This window comes from Zingiber officinale, chromosome 7B (assembly GCF_018446385.1).
Source record: "Zingiber officinale cultivar Zhangliang chromosome 7B, Zo_v1.1, whole genome shotgun sequence".
NCBI lineage: Eukaryota > Viridiplantae > Streptophyta > Magnoliopsida > Zingiberales > Zingiberaceae > Zingiber > Zingiber officinale.
The window spans coordinates 98,673,906-98,691,062 of record NC_055999.1 but is presented as its reverse complement, the minus strand read 5'-3'; the positions used below and the strand labels follow the sequence as shown (position 1 = coordinate 98,691,062).

General features: G+C 34.9%; 2 protein-coding genes and 1 pseudogene across 2 annotated transcripts; 2 read left to right on the top strand and 1 right to left on the bottom strand.

Moving 5' to 3' along the window:
- The first annotated feature begins 108 nt into the window (after positions 1-108).
- Positions 109-7,083, top strand: LOC122006484. The gene is made up of 9 exons (XM_042562012.1): positions 109-446; positions 729-885; positions 1,026-1,126; positions 3,115-3,240; positions 3,378-3,498; positions 3,597-3,681; positions 5,323-5,436; positions 5,530-5,569; positions 6,626-7,083. Exons 1-9 carry the CDS (start codon positions 273-275, stop codon positions 6,776-6,778), a joined length of 1,071 nt encoding a protein of 356 aa, XP_042417946.1. The 5' UTR covers positions 109-272; the 3' UTR covers positions 6,779-7,083.
- Positions 7,084-10,553: 3,470 nt separating this feature from the next.
- On the top strand, positions 10,554-13,155 carry LOC122003968 (probable prolyl 4-hydroxylase 3). The gene is made up of 4 exons (XM_042558925.1): positions 10,554-10,877; positions 10,956-11,037; positions 12,623-12,720; positions 12,801-13,155. The coding sequence occupies exons 1-4, from the start codon at positions 10,666-10,668 to the stop codon at positions 12,910-12,912; spliced, it is 504 nt and encodes a 167-aa protein (XP_042414859.1). The 5' UTR covers positions 10,554-10,665; the 3' UTR covers positions 12,913-13,155.
- A 1,149-nt stretch (positions 13,156-14,304) lies between these two features.
- Positions 14,305-17,157, bottom strand: part of LOC122004610 — a 7,096-nt pseudogene continuing 4,243 nt past the window's right edge.

The following is a 17,157-nucleotide window of genomic DNA, read 5'->3' as shown; positions in this document are numbered from 1 at the left end:
TGATTAGAGTTTATTATTATTATTATTATTATTATTCTGTTAAATCGTTTAACAGTGATTTTCCCTTTAAAATTTGTGCTCGGACGGACCGGACCGGACCGATTTTTGATGCAGCAGCATTCGTACTTATTGGGCAAGAAACAAGCGTATTATTACTTCTGGCGGCCGTTCTCCGTCGACTCGATCGTTCGCTCTCCGCGAAGTCCTCCCTCGCGAGCAAGAGTAGAGGGCGACGAAGAAGAGGGTTCGGATCTGCGGGCAGGTGGGCGACTATGGGTGAGGAGCAGGATCCACAGCTACTGAAGAGGATCGCGGCGGCGGCGTACGACTACGACATGGATCCCCGATGGGCGGAGTACTGGTCCAATATCTTGATCCCGCCTCACAAGGCCTCTCGATCCGACGTCGTTGACCACTTCAAGCGCAAGTTCTATCAGCGTTTCATCGTGCGTCTCACCTATCTCTTGCTCCTTTTTTTTTTTTTTTGAAAACTTTGTCGGTTCCATTTCTTTTATTTTTGTAAATTGAAGAATTTTTCATTCGAATGATTATAAATTTCCATTTTTCAATAATTTTGAATTTTGTAATATTTTTCTTTGTTATTTATCTATTACCTTGCTTTTTGTCGTTTTTAGTTTCTCCAAGTTGTTAGTAATGATGAAGGTTTTCCAAGATAGCAATCATGCACACTATGCTTCTGAGTTTTGATAATTTATCAAACTTCATAGGATCCTGAGCTTGTTGTGGAGGCAATGGCTTCAACTAGTGCTTCTAAGTCATCAAGAGCAGCAGAGAGACCTTCAGCACAAACAACAGAGTCATCAAGAGCATCAGAGAGACACTCCTCACAGTCAAGTGCTCAAAATGTGAGGCCACAAAATTCAGGTGGGTCTGGATCCAAAAACATTTTGGTTGCTTATTCTAGGACATATGCTCCCGCACAAATTACATATTTTGACAGATGTTTTTGTTAACCATCCTTTTAGAGAAGGAAAGTTACTTTAAAACTCATTTTGTTGTGATAGGTTCTAGTGGTGGAGCTGCTGGAACAGCTGCATCAACAGGCAGGAGTGCCAGTTCATTGAGGCTAGATCAACGGTCTATACATTTTTCTCTCGAAGCTTGGGTATAGAGTAAATCTCCTTATGTATATTTAATTTCCTTGTAGTATTTGATTGTTAAGAATTGGTAAGCATCTTTTTAGTTTTTCATGCTGGATTATGGTTTCCTTAATCGTTTATTTTTTTGGGGCTTCATAGTAAGTATCATACCATACCAAGTGGAAAAATTGTTGTTCATTTGAATCTAGGAAGTAGCCTATGTATCATTGGATTTAAATACAGTCCTCTGGTACTAGGGATAGAAATATTTCATATTTGTCCAAGATTATGCCATGCTGATAATTTATTGATAAATTAATATCCTGAATCATTCATAAAATCTTCAATGAATGTTTTTGTTAAATTATTCTTTGCTGATCTACTTTGCTATGCAAATTGGGAAACAATGTTAGTGGTGGAACCTGTGTTGTTCTTTTTCCCATTGACCTGGGTTGATTATGCCAAGTCAATATTGAATTTGGATGTATTTTATTGATTCTTGTTCAAACTAACTTGATTGATCAATTGACCTAGTGACTCAATTGATCAAGGCAGTTAAACTACATTGACCTGACTAACCATACCTGTCAAATCAAGCATAGGTAGTTGAATGAATCAGTATCAGACTGTTAGAAAACTTAAAGTATCATCTGTATAGGATCAGGATGATTGGTGGGATTGTAATTAAAAAGGAAAAATAAAGTACTAATTTCAAAGTTAAATAAACATAGAAAGTTAAAGTAAACAAAATATCTTATCATATCAAAGAAATACAAATTTCCATATTAATACTGATATCATCAAAACTATGTTATATTATTCAAAAAATTAAATATTAGTCTTCACCGTATTAGTTAGTTTATCAAGTTGATGTTTTTTAAATATATTTGATTACATTAGTTTATAATTAATATAATCATATTATAATTTGATATTATATTACTGAAATCTTATTAAATAATCATAGACAATATTTTGTAGTTAATGATATTCTTTATTTTATTTATCCTATATTATTTTTAAATCACTAAAACTATCACTGATAGTTTATTTAGTTTACTTAATATTATCGTGAAAATATCATTATTCATATTATTAATAATGTAATATTTTATTCATGAGTTCATGATGATAATGATAAATTGTAAAATTTAGCTTAGATTATTATTTGATAAGTATTAATAATTAAATTGATTAACAACAATATTTATTTAAACTAGTTAGTGATATGTTGATAAATCTGTAGATTTTCTAATTGGTATTAAACTGTAAATGTTTTGATTGATTAATTTTTCCAAGATTTTTTAAATGATAGATCTAATTGAAGTTTATATTAATTCTTAATTAAATCATATTGTTAATTTATCATTTAACTAAATATTTAATATCTATTCTTTAAATAATTTTTAAATAATAATATAACTAATCCCCTAAATTTAATAGTGCTATATATTCCTTACCTCACGTGAAATAACAATTCACGAACACCTCCCTCCTTAGCATTTTCGCTTTCAAAGCCATGCTGCCCTCACCTATCACAAGCTGGAGACCATGCTCTCTGCTTTGCATGGTTTAGCGACATCCTACACTCCTCACACTATCTTCATTGTTGTTATAGTGACGTCCTACACTTACACTATCTTCATTGTTGTTATGCTATAATACGTGTTTTTCTGTCTCCTTCCTTTGGATTTCATACAACTTCGTTTTGAGTCCACCATAAACCATTTGATTTCCATTTAATCTTTTGTTTATGTTTTGCTGTCTGAGAAATCAGACAATCTCGGATCGTCATTGGCCAATTATCCAACTCAGCTTATATAAATCAGAATCGGCTAGAAAAATTTAATCTAGGAAACCAAGTTTTCCTGATTAACACAGTTGACTGGAGTAGTTTTCGACTTGATCAAATTGCTTTGGAGCTATGCCCAAATGTTGTTGCGTTATTTTTATTTTATTTTATAATTTAGAATAACTCCACACATCCATAAATTTACAATCATACTTTTACCAGGTCTTAGTGGTTGCTGTGCTTGGGGTACTTCCAGTTGTACCAAGAAATTTTTCAAACAAGGCATATCGTTTGTCTTTGCTTGGTACTGCATGCTCCTCGGTGTATTCACTATACACTCTCTATGGGGTAAGGTTTGAATAATAGTCATTCATTATTTAAAACTGATTGTGTAGATTTAATTTGTTTCTTGGTGGATCATGGTATTTGCATTTTACAGTTACGCTATATGTATTTTTTAAACTTATTACATATTGTTTTAATAGAAACCAAGGGCATGGAACCTCCCTGCTATCCAAACATGGTTTCAAACTTTGATTGGAGCAAAAGATTTTGTCCATTTAATATATTGTATTACACTTGTTACAGCTCAGCTACACTTTAAATGTGAGTTATTCTGAGTATGCTAATTGAGCTTCTAAATCCCTGCTACCACATTATGATGGCGTATTACTGATTATTGCTGATGCAAATTTGTCCAACAGTTGCTCTCATCCCTGTATTTTGTTGGTCACTTGAGCACGTGGCAAAATTTCTAAGACGTAACTTTGCACGTTCTTCTTTATACAGGTAAGTAAATTCAAGATTGACTTTACCATTTTTATTCTTGTGAACCAAGGATAGCTTTATGCTTCTTAAAATGATCTAAAAGAATACATGTCTACTAGAGGTAGTGATTTGGACTAATGGCCTGCCTCTTCTGAGAATTTAATTCTCAGACCAATATTGACATAGTCTAATGGTGGTGATTTGAGTCTGATCTTATAATCATTTCATAAGTCAGTGGATTTCAGTCCAAGGAGAGTGTGGTGTATTAGTAATGAGTAATGATAGGAGAATAGCTTGCTATAGTTGTTGATGAGCAATTGACAGTTGCTAGAGGTTATCTATTGAATGTTGGGCTGCTTTAACATTTTTCGATGCATGAATTTTCGTAACACACTGAAGTTTAGCATGAGTTTGGTTTGTCCTGGACTTTCAAATATACAATTTTACCTTGTACGTTTTTTGGTGGTAATCAAAATCATGAAGGCTAAAGTTTTATATAAAACTTTTGCATGATGGAAGTGTTTCAAATCAATCACTAAACTAAGATCAAGAGTCTTTTTGAATATAATATTCTATAGAAGTATGGATATATCCAGATATTGTAGCATCTATTGAACCTAAAATTTGTTTGGAATTGCTAAATTAACAAATATCACTGCAACATTGATACCTTACAGCATGTTAATACAGTTTCTATATTGGTGTAAGATGTATGTTGAGTGTTTGGTCTCCAGACAATACTACATAGCAGTTTCTGTGAAATACCAATTGAATGCATGTGCAACATATATCTAACAATAATCATAAAGTGGCGAGTATTGAGGTAAACATGTTTGAAATAATTATTAGAAAAGCACTTTCAGTAAGAGGTATCATTATTCTAGATCCAATCATCTAGAGTAACTGATATTATTGAAACAAATTAACCCTAAAAGAAACGAAATTAAATAATTAATACAGAACAAACAGGACACAAATCAACCGTTGAGTCCAAAATTGAAGATCAAGACCAGGTAAATTGAGTAGGATAAGATCCTAAACTTATTGAACTTGTACGAACTCAGTTGGCACTTAGCAATAATAATCACTTGGAGAAATTGTGAAGGTGAATGGTCCTATTCCCTTTAAACATGTTCCATATAACCAGCTGCAATCACCTAATAGTAAACTACCCTTCAATTGATTAAGACATCCAGGAGATTTTCTTCCATAGTCAACATTAAGGCTTGATAAAAATTCTAGGCTTGCAGAATTCTTGAGATGAGGATGAAGTGTAACTAATAACTGTAATTTCCACAGATGATGATGATGAATTATTATTAATAACTCAGCACGGATTTGTTGACTGTTTCACAATCTCATTTGCAGCGATTCTGTTGAAACCTTTCCCAATGTTTGGTTAATTTTTTTTACCGAGAGTTCTATCTTTAATTTCTTATTTTGTAAAAGAATCACAGAAACAAAACATTTTTTGTGCCTTTCAAGATAATATTGTGAAGCTTTTAGTCATATGGACTATGGAGTAGTATTACTATTTTTTTCATCATTTTACTAATTTCTCTGTCATTCAAAAGCATGCCTATTTTCTTAATTGTTTTCTTAGAGCAAATTCCATTACATATTCCTTAAAATTGTCATAATATATTCTCATTTCATGCACAGGAAATACTTGGAGGAACCTTGTGTATGGGTAGAAGCAAATGGAACTACATTGACTATTCTAAGTTCAAATGCTGAGATTGGATTGGGCTTTCTTCTAATTTTATCTTTATTCTCGTTAGTCTATACACTATATTCATTTTTTTTTCTTCTTTCTGTTTTGTTCTTGTTAAATCCTACCCACATTGTTTCTAATTTTGCTTGATTCAGGTGGCAACGCAACATAATTCAGACATTCATATACTGGCAGGTTAGTTCTGCTGGGCACAAACATTCATACATAGACTTTATGTTTACAATAATTATTTTTACCATTTACTTGCTTAGAGTTGAATGGAATAAGATCCAGTATCCACCACAAATAGTTGGGATTAAAAGAACCTTACATCAAAACAATTAAGTCCACTACTGGAGTTTGTGGCCATTTTGTTCAAGGAATTTGCCTTAGGACAACTGACATTTTATCGACACTCCAGTTAGTATCTTCTATATTCCAATTTGGGTTGACAAGTAGACAGATAACCAATGGTTCAGCATAACCATAATCATTTATTTCTGGCCAGCTGTTAGGTTCTAGTGAGGCGACTCTGAAATAGGCATATTAGATTAGGTGCAAATCATTTATTTCTGACAGCTATTCCCTGCCATTTCACTCTTCTAATGTAATTAGCAAATGGCTAAGCAGTGAGACATTCTTTCCTTGAATGCAAGCTGTTCTGGCAAGCTAGGGATATAGTTAAAATTCAATTTGAACATGATAGCTCTTTATCCAATCGTGGAAGGCTGGTCAATCGATTCATGCCTATGGGTATTTTAAGGATGAGAATAAAAATCTTCAGCAGTAGAATAACTTCAAATGCTAAAAAACGAATAAGGATTAACACTAATGACGTTGCAGTAAGCATGGATATCAGATCTCAGTTAGGTTGATATCAAATAATAAAGGCAAGTCCACTTAATCAAACATATTATGACGAATTATTTAAAATAACTATGTATTTAAAACAAGTACACGAAAATAAGAGAGAATACCTTGTAATTAGTCAGTAATTTTGATTAAGTTGTTCAAATTTGGATCTGCTGGTGAATATCTTGATCCAAATTCTGAAGAGTTAAGATGCCCTCTGATGTGGTCCATGTGGAACTGACAAATTTCATCCATATCCATTTTTTTTTTCTGATTGAACTTCTCCAGACATTTAAGAATTTAGACTAATCCGTCTGAATTGCAACATTCCCGATTAGAGTTCTTGGATTATCTTTGGCATTCTATCTGTTACTAATCCTCTCTCTACTGTTGATACAGCTACTGAAGCTCATGTACCATGTTCCTGCTACTTCTGGTTATCACCAAAGTGTGTGGGCCAGGATTGGTCGTACTGTGAATCCGTATATCTATCGTTATGCACCCTTCTTAAACAGCCCCATATCTGCAGTTCAAAGATGGTGGTTCAGATAGAAGGGAAAAAAAAAAAGATAAAAGAACCAGGAAAGTGAAGTTGTCTCTGGAATTTTGGTAAGTCGATCTTTTGGTGAGATAGCCCAAACATTTCAGTGTTTTTGCGGTGGACAGTAGTCATTTAATGCTAGGGAAATCACTTTCGGGTAAGACGTAGCTACCTGTGGACAATTTATGTTAGGCAATCTTCTTTCCTTAATTTTAATTTTGCCCATGTGATCTATGGAAGAAAATGTTATTGTCATCAGCCGAATGTTCATTCTAGTTCTGAGCACATTCAACAAAAGGTCCATTTGATTTCGCTTTGTTTTTTTTCCTCTTTTCTTTTTCTTTGTCTTCTACAATAATGCCATTAGGATGTGTTCAAGCAGTGGAAATATGTTATTGGAAAAAAAACGAAAAATTAAAATAAAATATATATATATATGAATTATATATACTTTCTAAATATTTTTTTATTATATATTTAAAGTATGTATGGCGAGCTTTGCATGCAGGTCATGCTCGGCTTGAGCCTATGTTGGGCTCAGTCGCATTGGATTCACTAGACTTGTATAATAACATTTATACATATATACGATCATCCAGTACAAGCATTCACTTGATATATCAGTTAGCGATTGGTTATAAAGTGATTTACCATGTTCATATAATTTAAAGACGGATTACGAGAAATTGTCAAAGAGAGCACAATCACTTTTAACTACAAAAATGAAAAGAAATACACCTAGTTATAGATTACAAACAACATTCTCAAAGTGGATCTGGTACTAAGCGAAAGGAGTTTCCTTGGAGCCTGTAGCAGAGGCTTGTTTTGCTTCCAGATTAGAGCATTCATTTGGAGCTCCCATTGTGACGTGAATACATGAAAGAGCTCTCTCCTTTGTTGATTTTGAGGAAGCGCTTCTTCATTTTTTTTATTTATTTTATTAAATATTTTTGTATTTCTATTTAAAGAAGCAAAATAATAAAATATTAAAAACAAAAATGATGAGAAATATAAAGGAGAGAATATTATAAAACTTTTATGAATTTAAATTTTATAAAAATTTAATTATATATAATATAAAATATGAATGAGAGATGAGAAATATATAATGAGAATTGTGAGATCAGAATTATTGATAATGGACAAATGTGTAATGTTTTTTATTTTTGACATAGTACAAATATGATAACAAAAGAGTTAAGAAAGAGATTCTACGATTGTGTAGCTGGTCGGAGGGGAGAGGATATAATGTGAAGGTGGCGAGGACGAAGGTGGCGAGGACGAATCGAGCGAGGTCAGTGGGTTTGCCAGGCTTGGGTCTCTGAATGACTATGATGGAGGGTTGCTTCTCCTGCTCTATCTTCCCTTTCTTCCTCTCGATATTTGCTATCTCACGGGGGATCAGCTCCGAAATCGCTTATTGCTTGTCCGCGTTGGCGTGGACGCTCTCCTGGTTGGCTAAGAAAAGCTGACTACTCATCTCCTTTTCCTTCTTTTCTTTCTCCTCGAGAAGAATGGCATTTTGGCTGCATGGAATTCATTTAGACAATTTGATCAATTTTCTCCAGCAAATTAAACGTGGAGGTGCATGTAGTAGAGGAAAAGATGTGGCGGCAACAAATCAATAGGCTTTTGTTTATGCAAAAAACGGATATCAAGTCATAATGTATTAAACATCTTCCTGTCCAGTATTAGTAAAATCCAGGTTAACTTATGACATAGCATTGATCCACAACCCTAAAACTTATCTCATACTGTTATACTAACCATAAACAAATGCAAGTCCACAGGACCTAATATCTAACTCAATTGTCATCTTACCAGCATATAATCCTTACACAGTTATTTCACTAGTTATTTCATCAAAAAACTATTTATGAACAATGCTAGTTTACACAACAAGGGCAACATTTGTAACCAAAGTTCGAGCACTGTTCATAAAATATGCATGTGAAATGACGCCTGACTCTATCAATAATATTCACGAACAACACTTGTGAACAACTTATAAACAAAGCTCATTAACAATGTTTGTGAGAGAATCATTATTAGACATATTTGACAATATATATGGTTCTTTGTTCTTGAATGCTAGGTTTTTGAGTAATATTAGACATGATTAGTTGTATTCTGTTTTTGATCTTGCATCAGAATCGCAGATTGTATCATTGCAAATTCTTGCTCCGGTCTTTGCTTTCACCTAACAATCTTCTCATTGAAAATTGGAAGCTCCTTCATAACCCATCATTAGGTTCAGATCCTAAGGTTACTGCAGCTGCAGCATCCTTCTAATTTAACTGGCTATATTTTCACAGAACTTAACTCTTTCCACAAATCTCGCATTATTTTTACTTGGAGCTTGAGTATCAAAGAATATTTTTGGACTTTTGAATGCAAAGCCAATTATGGTTGTTTAAATCCTATTTCTATTGCACCAATGCAATAATAGGATAGAGTTTTCCTCAATGTTCATCGGTCTTCCTGTTTACTGCCAATCTGCACTGCAGAAATGCTCAAATGGACACTATATATAATGTTATTATTTCCTAAGTTTGTAGTAAGGATCCCAAATACTGGTATTTACTTTAGTTATCAAAATCTTTGTTCCTCCTAACACAAAGACTGTTATGAACATTGATATTAACGTTCAATTCAAATTTCAAACTATATATAGGTCCAGTCAATTTGTTAAAATTATCTGTAATGTGTTAATAAATTCGACAACACTATGTTCATTCTATTGACTCATATAATTCTTGTAAATTGCATCATTAAGCCCAATAAAAGCTCAAAATATGCTTGAGCTCACTATGTTTTCCTGGTTAATTATCTTGCCCTGTTTATGGCCGTCATTGCAACCAGATTACATAAAAACTAAACGAACGCCAGGAAATAATATACAAGCACCTGATGTAACTGTCAAAACTTGAGATGTTACTTGATTTTGAGCTACTGCCATCTATAAAACCTAAACCAATTGGCAAGCTTCTTTTAGTTTTCAACTTATCTGAAAAGTATGTATACACGAAATTGTTAATATGGGCGATACATAGGCACCTCTCACGAGGCACCTCCCCGTGTCATCAAAATTATATAAATTAAATTAAAATCATTTTAAAATAATTAAAATTATTATAACAACCTTAAATAATTAGGTGCTATAACAATTATAGCAGTCACTAATATTATGGTAGTTATTTTAAATGATTTTTGACCTTAAGGTAATTTTAATTTTTAAGATGATTTTAATTAAAATTAAATAATATGTATTAAATTAATAAAAAAATATAGATAAAAAATGTGTTGTGTGTGTATATATAGTAATCTTTTATTAAATTAATTTGCTACTATAATATAATATTGAAATAAGATTATTTCTAAAATAAAAATGCTATTTTGAGGTTTTAACAAATAGGGGCACTTACCTTTTTAAAAATTCTAATTAACACAGACACCCTTTTTACTTTTTATTCCCACAATTGTAAAATTATCCAAATGGCATTCTTGTTGGCTAAAATATAACTTTTTTTTAATAATAATAAAAAATATTCTCACAAATATTTAAATTTCCCACCTACCAAAACAGCTTAGTCAGGATTTACTGTCTTTATCAAACCACACAACAACACTAACACCAGTAAGAACTAAGCGCATAGAGACTAAGAACGAGGAGGGTGCTCCAGGTAAAGCAGCTGATCCTTGAGGCCCGAGCCACGCGGTGCTGCTACTGTGAGCAAACGAAACAGAGCCTTAAAATTTATACAGATTGGAAAAAGGAAATTCGCATCAGTTCGTCTCCCTTTTCCCAGCTTTCCTTCTCCGTTAGGATTCTTCGATTCACTGCCTTTGATATAGAAGCAAGGATCGGCGAGGAGAAGTGCAGGTTCGGGGTTCGTCTATGGCGTCGTCACTTCGGTCGCTGGCAATGAGGGAGGCCCGAGGGGGGCGGTTGTACGCGCGCATGTTCGTCGGTCGGAAGACCTCTAAATCGACCTACTTCCTTGTCCTTCTGGCGCTTCTCGCCCTCTCGCTTGTACTGCTACTGCTTCTCCCCCTCCATTTCGACGACGCTTCCATCCCCCGCCTCCACAAGCACTTCCTGCGTGAACAGTAGGTGGTTGATTTGTTGTTCTTGTTGATGATTTTTTGAGTCGGCGGAAGACCTGATTTTGCTAGTTGATGGTTCAGGGAGGGTTTTGGGCATCGAGGGCCACAGTGGACGGAGGTTGTCTCTTGGGAACCGCGAGCGTTTATGTACCACAATTTTCTGGTTAGTTTTTTGTTCTACAAGGAAATCTGGTCTTTGGAGCGTCGTTCACTATGTAATTTGCATGAGGCCCGAAAAGATCATTCTTTTTTACTGCATGTGTCTAAGGTACCTGAAAATTTGGGCGTGGGAATTAGAGATGATAGTAAGATGTTGTTTAGGCCTATTTTCAAGTGTGGATGGTTTTAAAGTTGTTTATGTTCGAGACAAGTCTTGGACAAAGCTGGAAGAGAAATATGAAACATTTAAACCTCTTGAACCTCGGTCTTACCTAAATTATATTTCATCTCATGTTTTAGATCAAATAGTTAAACGTTTGAATAACTGATCTAATGACAAGAGCAGTGCAGCACCACATTCAAAATGTTTTTGACATTACAGCTCAACCTTTTTATCTTCCTCGCAGTTCCTTTTAAATGACCACATGAAGAACAATTTTATGCAGAATGATGATCACCAATTGTCATCTTGACTGGTTCCAAGTTATTATGCATATTACATTTTGAATTTATGCTAGGCTTACCATTTTTCTTCCAATATAACTTTCTTTCCCAGCATTACATATTTGTTTTTTTGCGAGACCAGCCCTATTAACCTGACTTTAGCAAATACAAGAAAAAAGTGTGTAGAATATTTTTGGGGCATTTCTCATTAGTTTATTTTTTTTTACACTAGTTATGGATGAATTTACTAAACACATCTAAGACACATTGTCATAGTACATATTGCATGCCAATGATATTGCTAAACTCAAATCTTGGCAGGGGACATTGCAATTGAACATTTTAGACTTAGTAACATAAAGACATAATATATGAAATTTAAATTTAATAATTAAGAGATGTAGCAAGATAATTGTTAAAATAGGAGATGACGAGTTACTTGTAATTAAAGATTTAAGTATCTAGGATTTTTTTTTTTTTTTTGCAAAAGAATGGAGAGTTTAAATGAGATATTTTACATAGGATACAAGCATGATGGTTGAAATGGAGGAGAACATTAGATGTTCTTTGTGATTGTAAGATATCTCTAAAGTATAAAAGGAAATTTTATAAAATGATGATTAGACCTACTATGTTGAGCTGAATGTTGGACTATGAAGTGTATACATGAGCAAGAGAAGAGAAGGTGGATATAAGAACATACGAGGATAGATAGGAAAAAAATGAGAATATTAGAGAGAAAATCAAGGTTGCACCTATTGAGGGAAAACTTAGAGATGCATTTAACACGGTATGGACATGTACTTAGACAACCAATAAATGCCCTAGTTAAACGATGTGAAATCATGACAAATACGTATATTAATCATGGAAAAAGTAACCAAAGAAGACGGTTAGCAACAATATAATTCATTTAGACATAGATGTGGATACAGTAGTGGATTGTGCCATTTGGATTGAGCCCAATGGCACAGGCTGACCCAAGGGATAAAGATCTAGTTGTTGTCGTTATTATTGTTGTTCTCATTAGTTTATCTTTCTAGTTGTCCTATATGGCTTTGATGAGTGTACATATGTATATTTCAAGTTTGACAAGTGAATGCTTGTATTAAAATTTTAATTTTCTTGTGCAATATAAATGGCAGTCCAAGGAAGAATGTGAGCATTTTATTATGTTGGCAAAACCTCATATGAAGAAGTCAACAGTTATTGATAATTCTAATGGCAAGAGTAAGGACAGCAGGTTAGCATATTACCGCAGTTCAATGAGAAAAAAAAAAGTCAGAGTACTATTTTTTGACATTTTGTATCTTCATTATGTAGGGTCCGGACAAGCACAGGCACATTTCTCCATCGGGCGCAAGATAATGTAATCAAGGCTATTGAGACAAGGATAGCAAATTATACATTTATCCCAGTGGGTATGTTATTGTGATTTCTTTGAAAGGTTCTTGTAAATCCCTAGACTGCATAAATTCTATGAAATAAAATAAGAATCGTAACAAGAAATAAAAGAACATGAGCATGGATCTAGTTTCAATGAAAGCATGACAAAGAAAACAACAAATATAAACATGACAAGGAACTTGATTGCAAAGCCATGATCCTTGTCCTTTAGTATCGTCTGAGAATCCCGGAAGAAGAAGAAGAAGCAAAAGCAAAATGAAGAGATCTTCCAAGGGGCTTAGGGTTGACGGTGCCACAAACCTTCGTTAACGGGTAACGAAGGAAGATGTCAAGATGATACCCTAAACCCTTGGGGACCTCCCCTTATATAAGCAATCAATCCGTTATCAACCCATAGATGATAATGGATTGGGCTCAAGGGTCCTACACAATCAACCCACATCCAATAATCCGAAATCCAATAAAATTAAGTTAGATCGCTTTATAAGTGTTTGGTTTGTATTCATTTGTATAACTTACAATAACCGACTAAATAGAGATAATATCCAACAATCTCCTACTTGAGCTATATGTGAGTTGTATACAAAATACAAGTAAAACTTTAGTTGATATCAAACTTTATGGGTACAAGATACTTGGTATAGGACTAAAGAGGTCATAACAAACCCCAACAATAATTATAATACTAATATCATTAATGACATAGACCAAGATGTGGATATGTAGAGTAGAAATTACATAAAATATTATCAGTACATGTCAATTTTTAACTGGACCTGAATGACCCAAAGGTTCTGATCATATTTGCTAAAACTTTATGCTAAACTGCACTAGCAAATCCTGATCTAAGCCTTATGATTCTTAATGGAATCCATATCATATTTACAAATACCAAATGCTAAACAGTAGTATTAAATCATGATACTTTATTTTAGAGTGTCTAACAAACAAAATTCCCATTAATATTTTGAACTTCAAGTACATACAATAATCAAAATAAAATGTTTATCTTTATTGACATAGAGCAATAAATAAATGCAGGCTCTTACTAGATGAATTCTTCTTCTATAAGAAGAATTCTCATATCCACAATATGCGCATGAAACACCTTAGGCACCAAGCCTTCGGTTAGTGGATCTGCTAACATAGGATCTGTGTTGATGTGCTCTATCATCACCGGATGACTCTGAACTCTTTCTTTGATAGTCAGAAATTTGATATCGATGTGTTTGGATTTCGACGAACTGCGGTTGTTCATAGCATACAATTCTGCGCTTTTATTATCACAGTTGATGGGTTGTCAATGCCATAAGTGATCTGCAACGCTGTGATGAAGTTCCGCAGCTAAATCCTGTGATTAGATGCTTTATAGCATGCTACCAATTCCCCCTCCATAGTAGAAGTGACTATTGGTATCTGCTTAACGCGCTTTAAGATATAGCCCCTCTAGCAAACATGAAAATATAACCCGAAGTGGATCTCTTGCTATCTGAACATCCAACAAAATCAGAGTCTGAATATCCAATCACCTTCAGGTGTTCTGACCTCCGATACGTGAGCATGTCCCTTAATTCTTTACAAATGTTGTATCACTCTCTTTATTGTTTTCTAGTGCGACAATCCTGACTAACATATCTGCCTATCATCTTTAATATAAATACTATATCTGGTCATGTACAAACCTGTGCATACATGAGACTTCCCACAGATGACGTATCAGAGAATTGTTCTATCTCCTTTATTTCAAGTTCAAGACGTGAACACTGCTGTAAATTGAATTTGTCACCTTTGCACACAGATGTGTCACCAAGTGTACAATTTTGCATGTCATACCTTATAAGCGCCTTTTCAATATGAGTATGTTGTGAAAGTCCAAGAATGTCTCTTGAACGATCACGACAGATTTGTATGCCTAAAATAAAGAATACTTCACCAAGATCTTTTATTTCAAAATACCAAATAGAAATGACTTGGTTTCATGCAGTAGACCCTTATTATTACTCGCAAGCAATATGTCATCCACATACGAGACAAGTATAACAAACTTGCTCCTATTGAACTTGATATATATATGGACTGATCAATAGGGTTTTCTCTAAATCCAAAAGAGTTAACTACTTGATTAAATTTCCAGTACCACTAACGGGACAACTATTTCAAACCATAAATTGACTTCTTTAATCTACATACTAGATGCTTTGAGTATGAGGACTCAAAGTTCTTCGGTTGCACCATATATATAGATTCTTCAATGTCTCCATTGAGGAACACAGTGTTTATGTCCATTTGGTGTAACTCTAAATCAAAATGAGCTACAAGTGTTATGATTACCCTAAGGGAATCTTTCGTCGTCACAGGTGAGAAAGTCTCCTTGTAATCAATGTCTTCCTTCTAAGTAAATCCCTTGGCAATAAGATGAGTCTTATACTTTTCGACATTGCTCTTTGAATCTTGCTTGATTTTAAATATTCATTTACAACCAACATGTTTCGAACCTTCAGGCAATTCGACAAGTTCCCAAACGTCATTGTTTGCTATAGACTTTAACTCTTCTTGCATGACGTTAATCCACCTTTTAGAATTAGAGCATTGTTTGACCTTTTGGAAATATGCAGATCACTTTCCAACCCTATGTCAGAATTATGCTCTTGGAGATAAATATAATCACGAGAAGTCGTGGTTCTCCATTCCCTTTGATTCACCTTAAAGGCACTTGTACTTGAGATGGTTGAGGCATTTTCTCATCAATATGAGGCAATACCTCAATCTGAATGATAGACTCCTCCAATTGCATTAGAGATGACACGGGAATATCTTGATTCACTACTCCCTCTGGATGTGCAATATCCATAATGTGCGGTATGGAAACCATACTTCTACTAATTGCACTAGTAGTGATCACAAGAGGATCGCTAACGCTTTTATCAAATGATACTTCCCTGACCTTATCACTCCCACTGCCCTCAATAAATTTAGTGTTTCCCGTTTCGAAGAAAGATCTATTAGAGGGATCATAAAATTTATATCCCTTGATTTCTCAGAATAACTTACAAAATTATAGCTAATTGTTCTTAAGTCCATTTTTTTTGTTAGGCCTATAAGGCCTAGCCTCGGCTGGACAATCTCAAACGAGTGAATGTCTAGTGCTAGGTGTCTACCCGTCTATATCTCAAATGAGATTTTAGTTACTGTCTTACTAGGTACTCTATTAAATAGGTAAACTGCAGTCTTGAGTGCAACGCCCCACAAAGACTTTGACAGAGAAGTGAAGGTAATCATACTTTCACTATGTCTTTTATGGTTCGATTGCGACACTCAGCTACACCATTTTGACTAGGTCTATCAGTCATGGTATGCTAAGACACAATCCTATACTTAGCAAAGTAAATCACAAAAGGTTTTGGACATTGTTCACATGATTCATCATATTGACAGTAATATTCACCTTCAGGTCGATCGAGCCTTTGGCGACTCCTACTCGAAGGCCCGCACACAAGGGTGCTTTCGATGGACAATCACTAATAATTCGAAACTTATTACAAACTATGTATAGGAATTATGTAGTGATAGAAAATCGACAATTAAGAAAATAAGATAGGAAAGAAAACAAAACTTCGTCGAAGATCTTTTCGCAGCATTGCAGGAGAACACGAGAGTAGATTCTGAGTTGTGAGATGTTCTGACTCCAGCCTTGACCCTCCTTATAAAGGAGGTTTGGGGCGCCCGGAACCTTCAGGGCGCCCTGGATGTGACGTAGCCGAGCCAACCATGAAGCTCCACGTGTCGACGCCAAGAAGTGGATAAGTTTTGCCTCCGGGCGCCCGGGTACCTCCCGGGCACCCGGACCTCCAGGCGTCCGGATCCCTCCCGGGCGCCCGGACCCTGTTTTCCAGTGGTTTCCTACCTGCAAGAAAACGTTAATCCAAGACAAATGTATATCCTACAAAATAGAGTGTTAGCATAGTTTAAGTTCAACAAGTAGAGTATGACTTAGATTCCGTCTCTTCGAGACCGGAATCTAGTCAAGATCTCGACTTAGAGTTCCGAAATGGTTCTAAGTCGGATCGGTGCATAAGTTCCCTTCTCGGGAATACGTTCTCACAGTCACTCCCCTCCAGTGGCTTCGCGCCAGCTATCTGGTCGGCCCATCGACCTAGCTGGACTTCGTGCTAAACATCCGGTCAGCCCGTCGACCTGTTTGGACTTCGTGCCAGCTATCCGGTCGGTCCGTCGACCTAGCTGGGTTTCGTGCCAGACATTAGGTCAGTCCGTC

Coding starts and splice junctions, on each gene's coding strand:
- LOC122006484 (XM_042562012.1), top strand. CDS start 273: ATGGGTGAGGAGCAGGATCCACAGCTACTGAAGAGGATCGCGGCGGCG. Junction 447..728: donor AGTTCTATCAGCGTTTCATC/GTGCGTCTCACC, acceptor CAAACTTCATAG/GATCCTGAGCTTGTTGTGGA. Junction 5,570..6,625: donor AGACATTCATATACTGGCAG/GTTAGTTCTGCT, acceptor CTGTTGATACAG/CTACTGAAGCTCATGTACCA.
- LOC122003968 (XM_042558925.1), top strand. CDS start 10,666: ATGGCGTCGTCACTTCGGTCGCTGGCAATGAGGGAGGCCCGAGGGGGG. Junction 10,878..10,955: donor AAGCACTTCCTGCGTGAACA/GTAGGTGGTTGA, acceptor TTGATGGTTCAG/GGAGGGTTTTGGGCATCGAG. Junction 12,721..12,800: donor GGCAAGAGTAAGGACAGCAG/GTTAGCATATTA, acceptor TTCATTATGTAG/GGTCCGGACAAGCACAGGCA.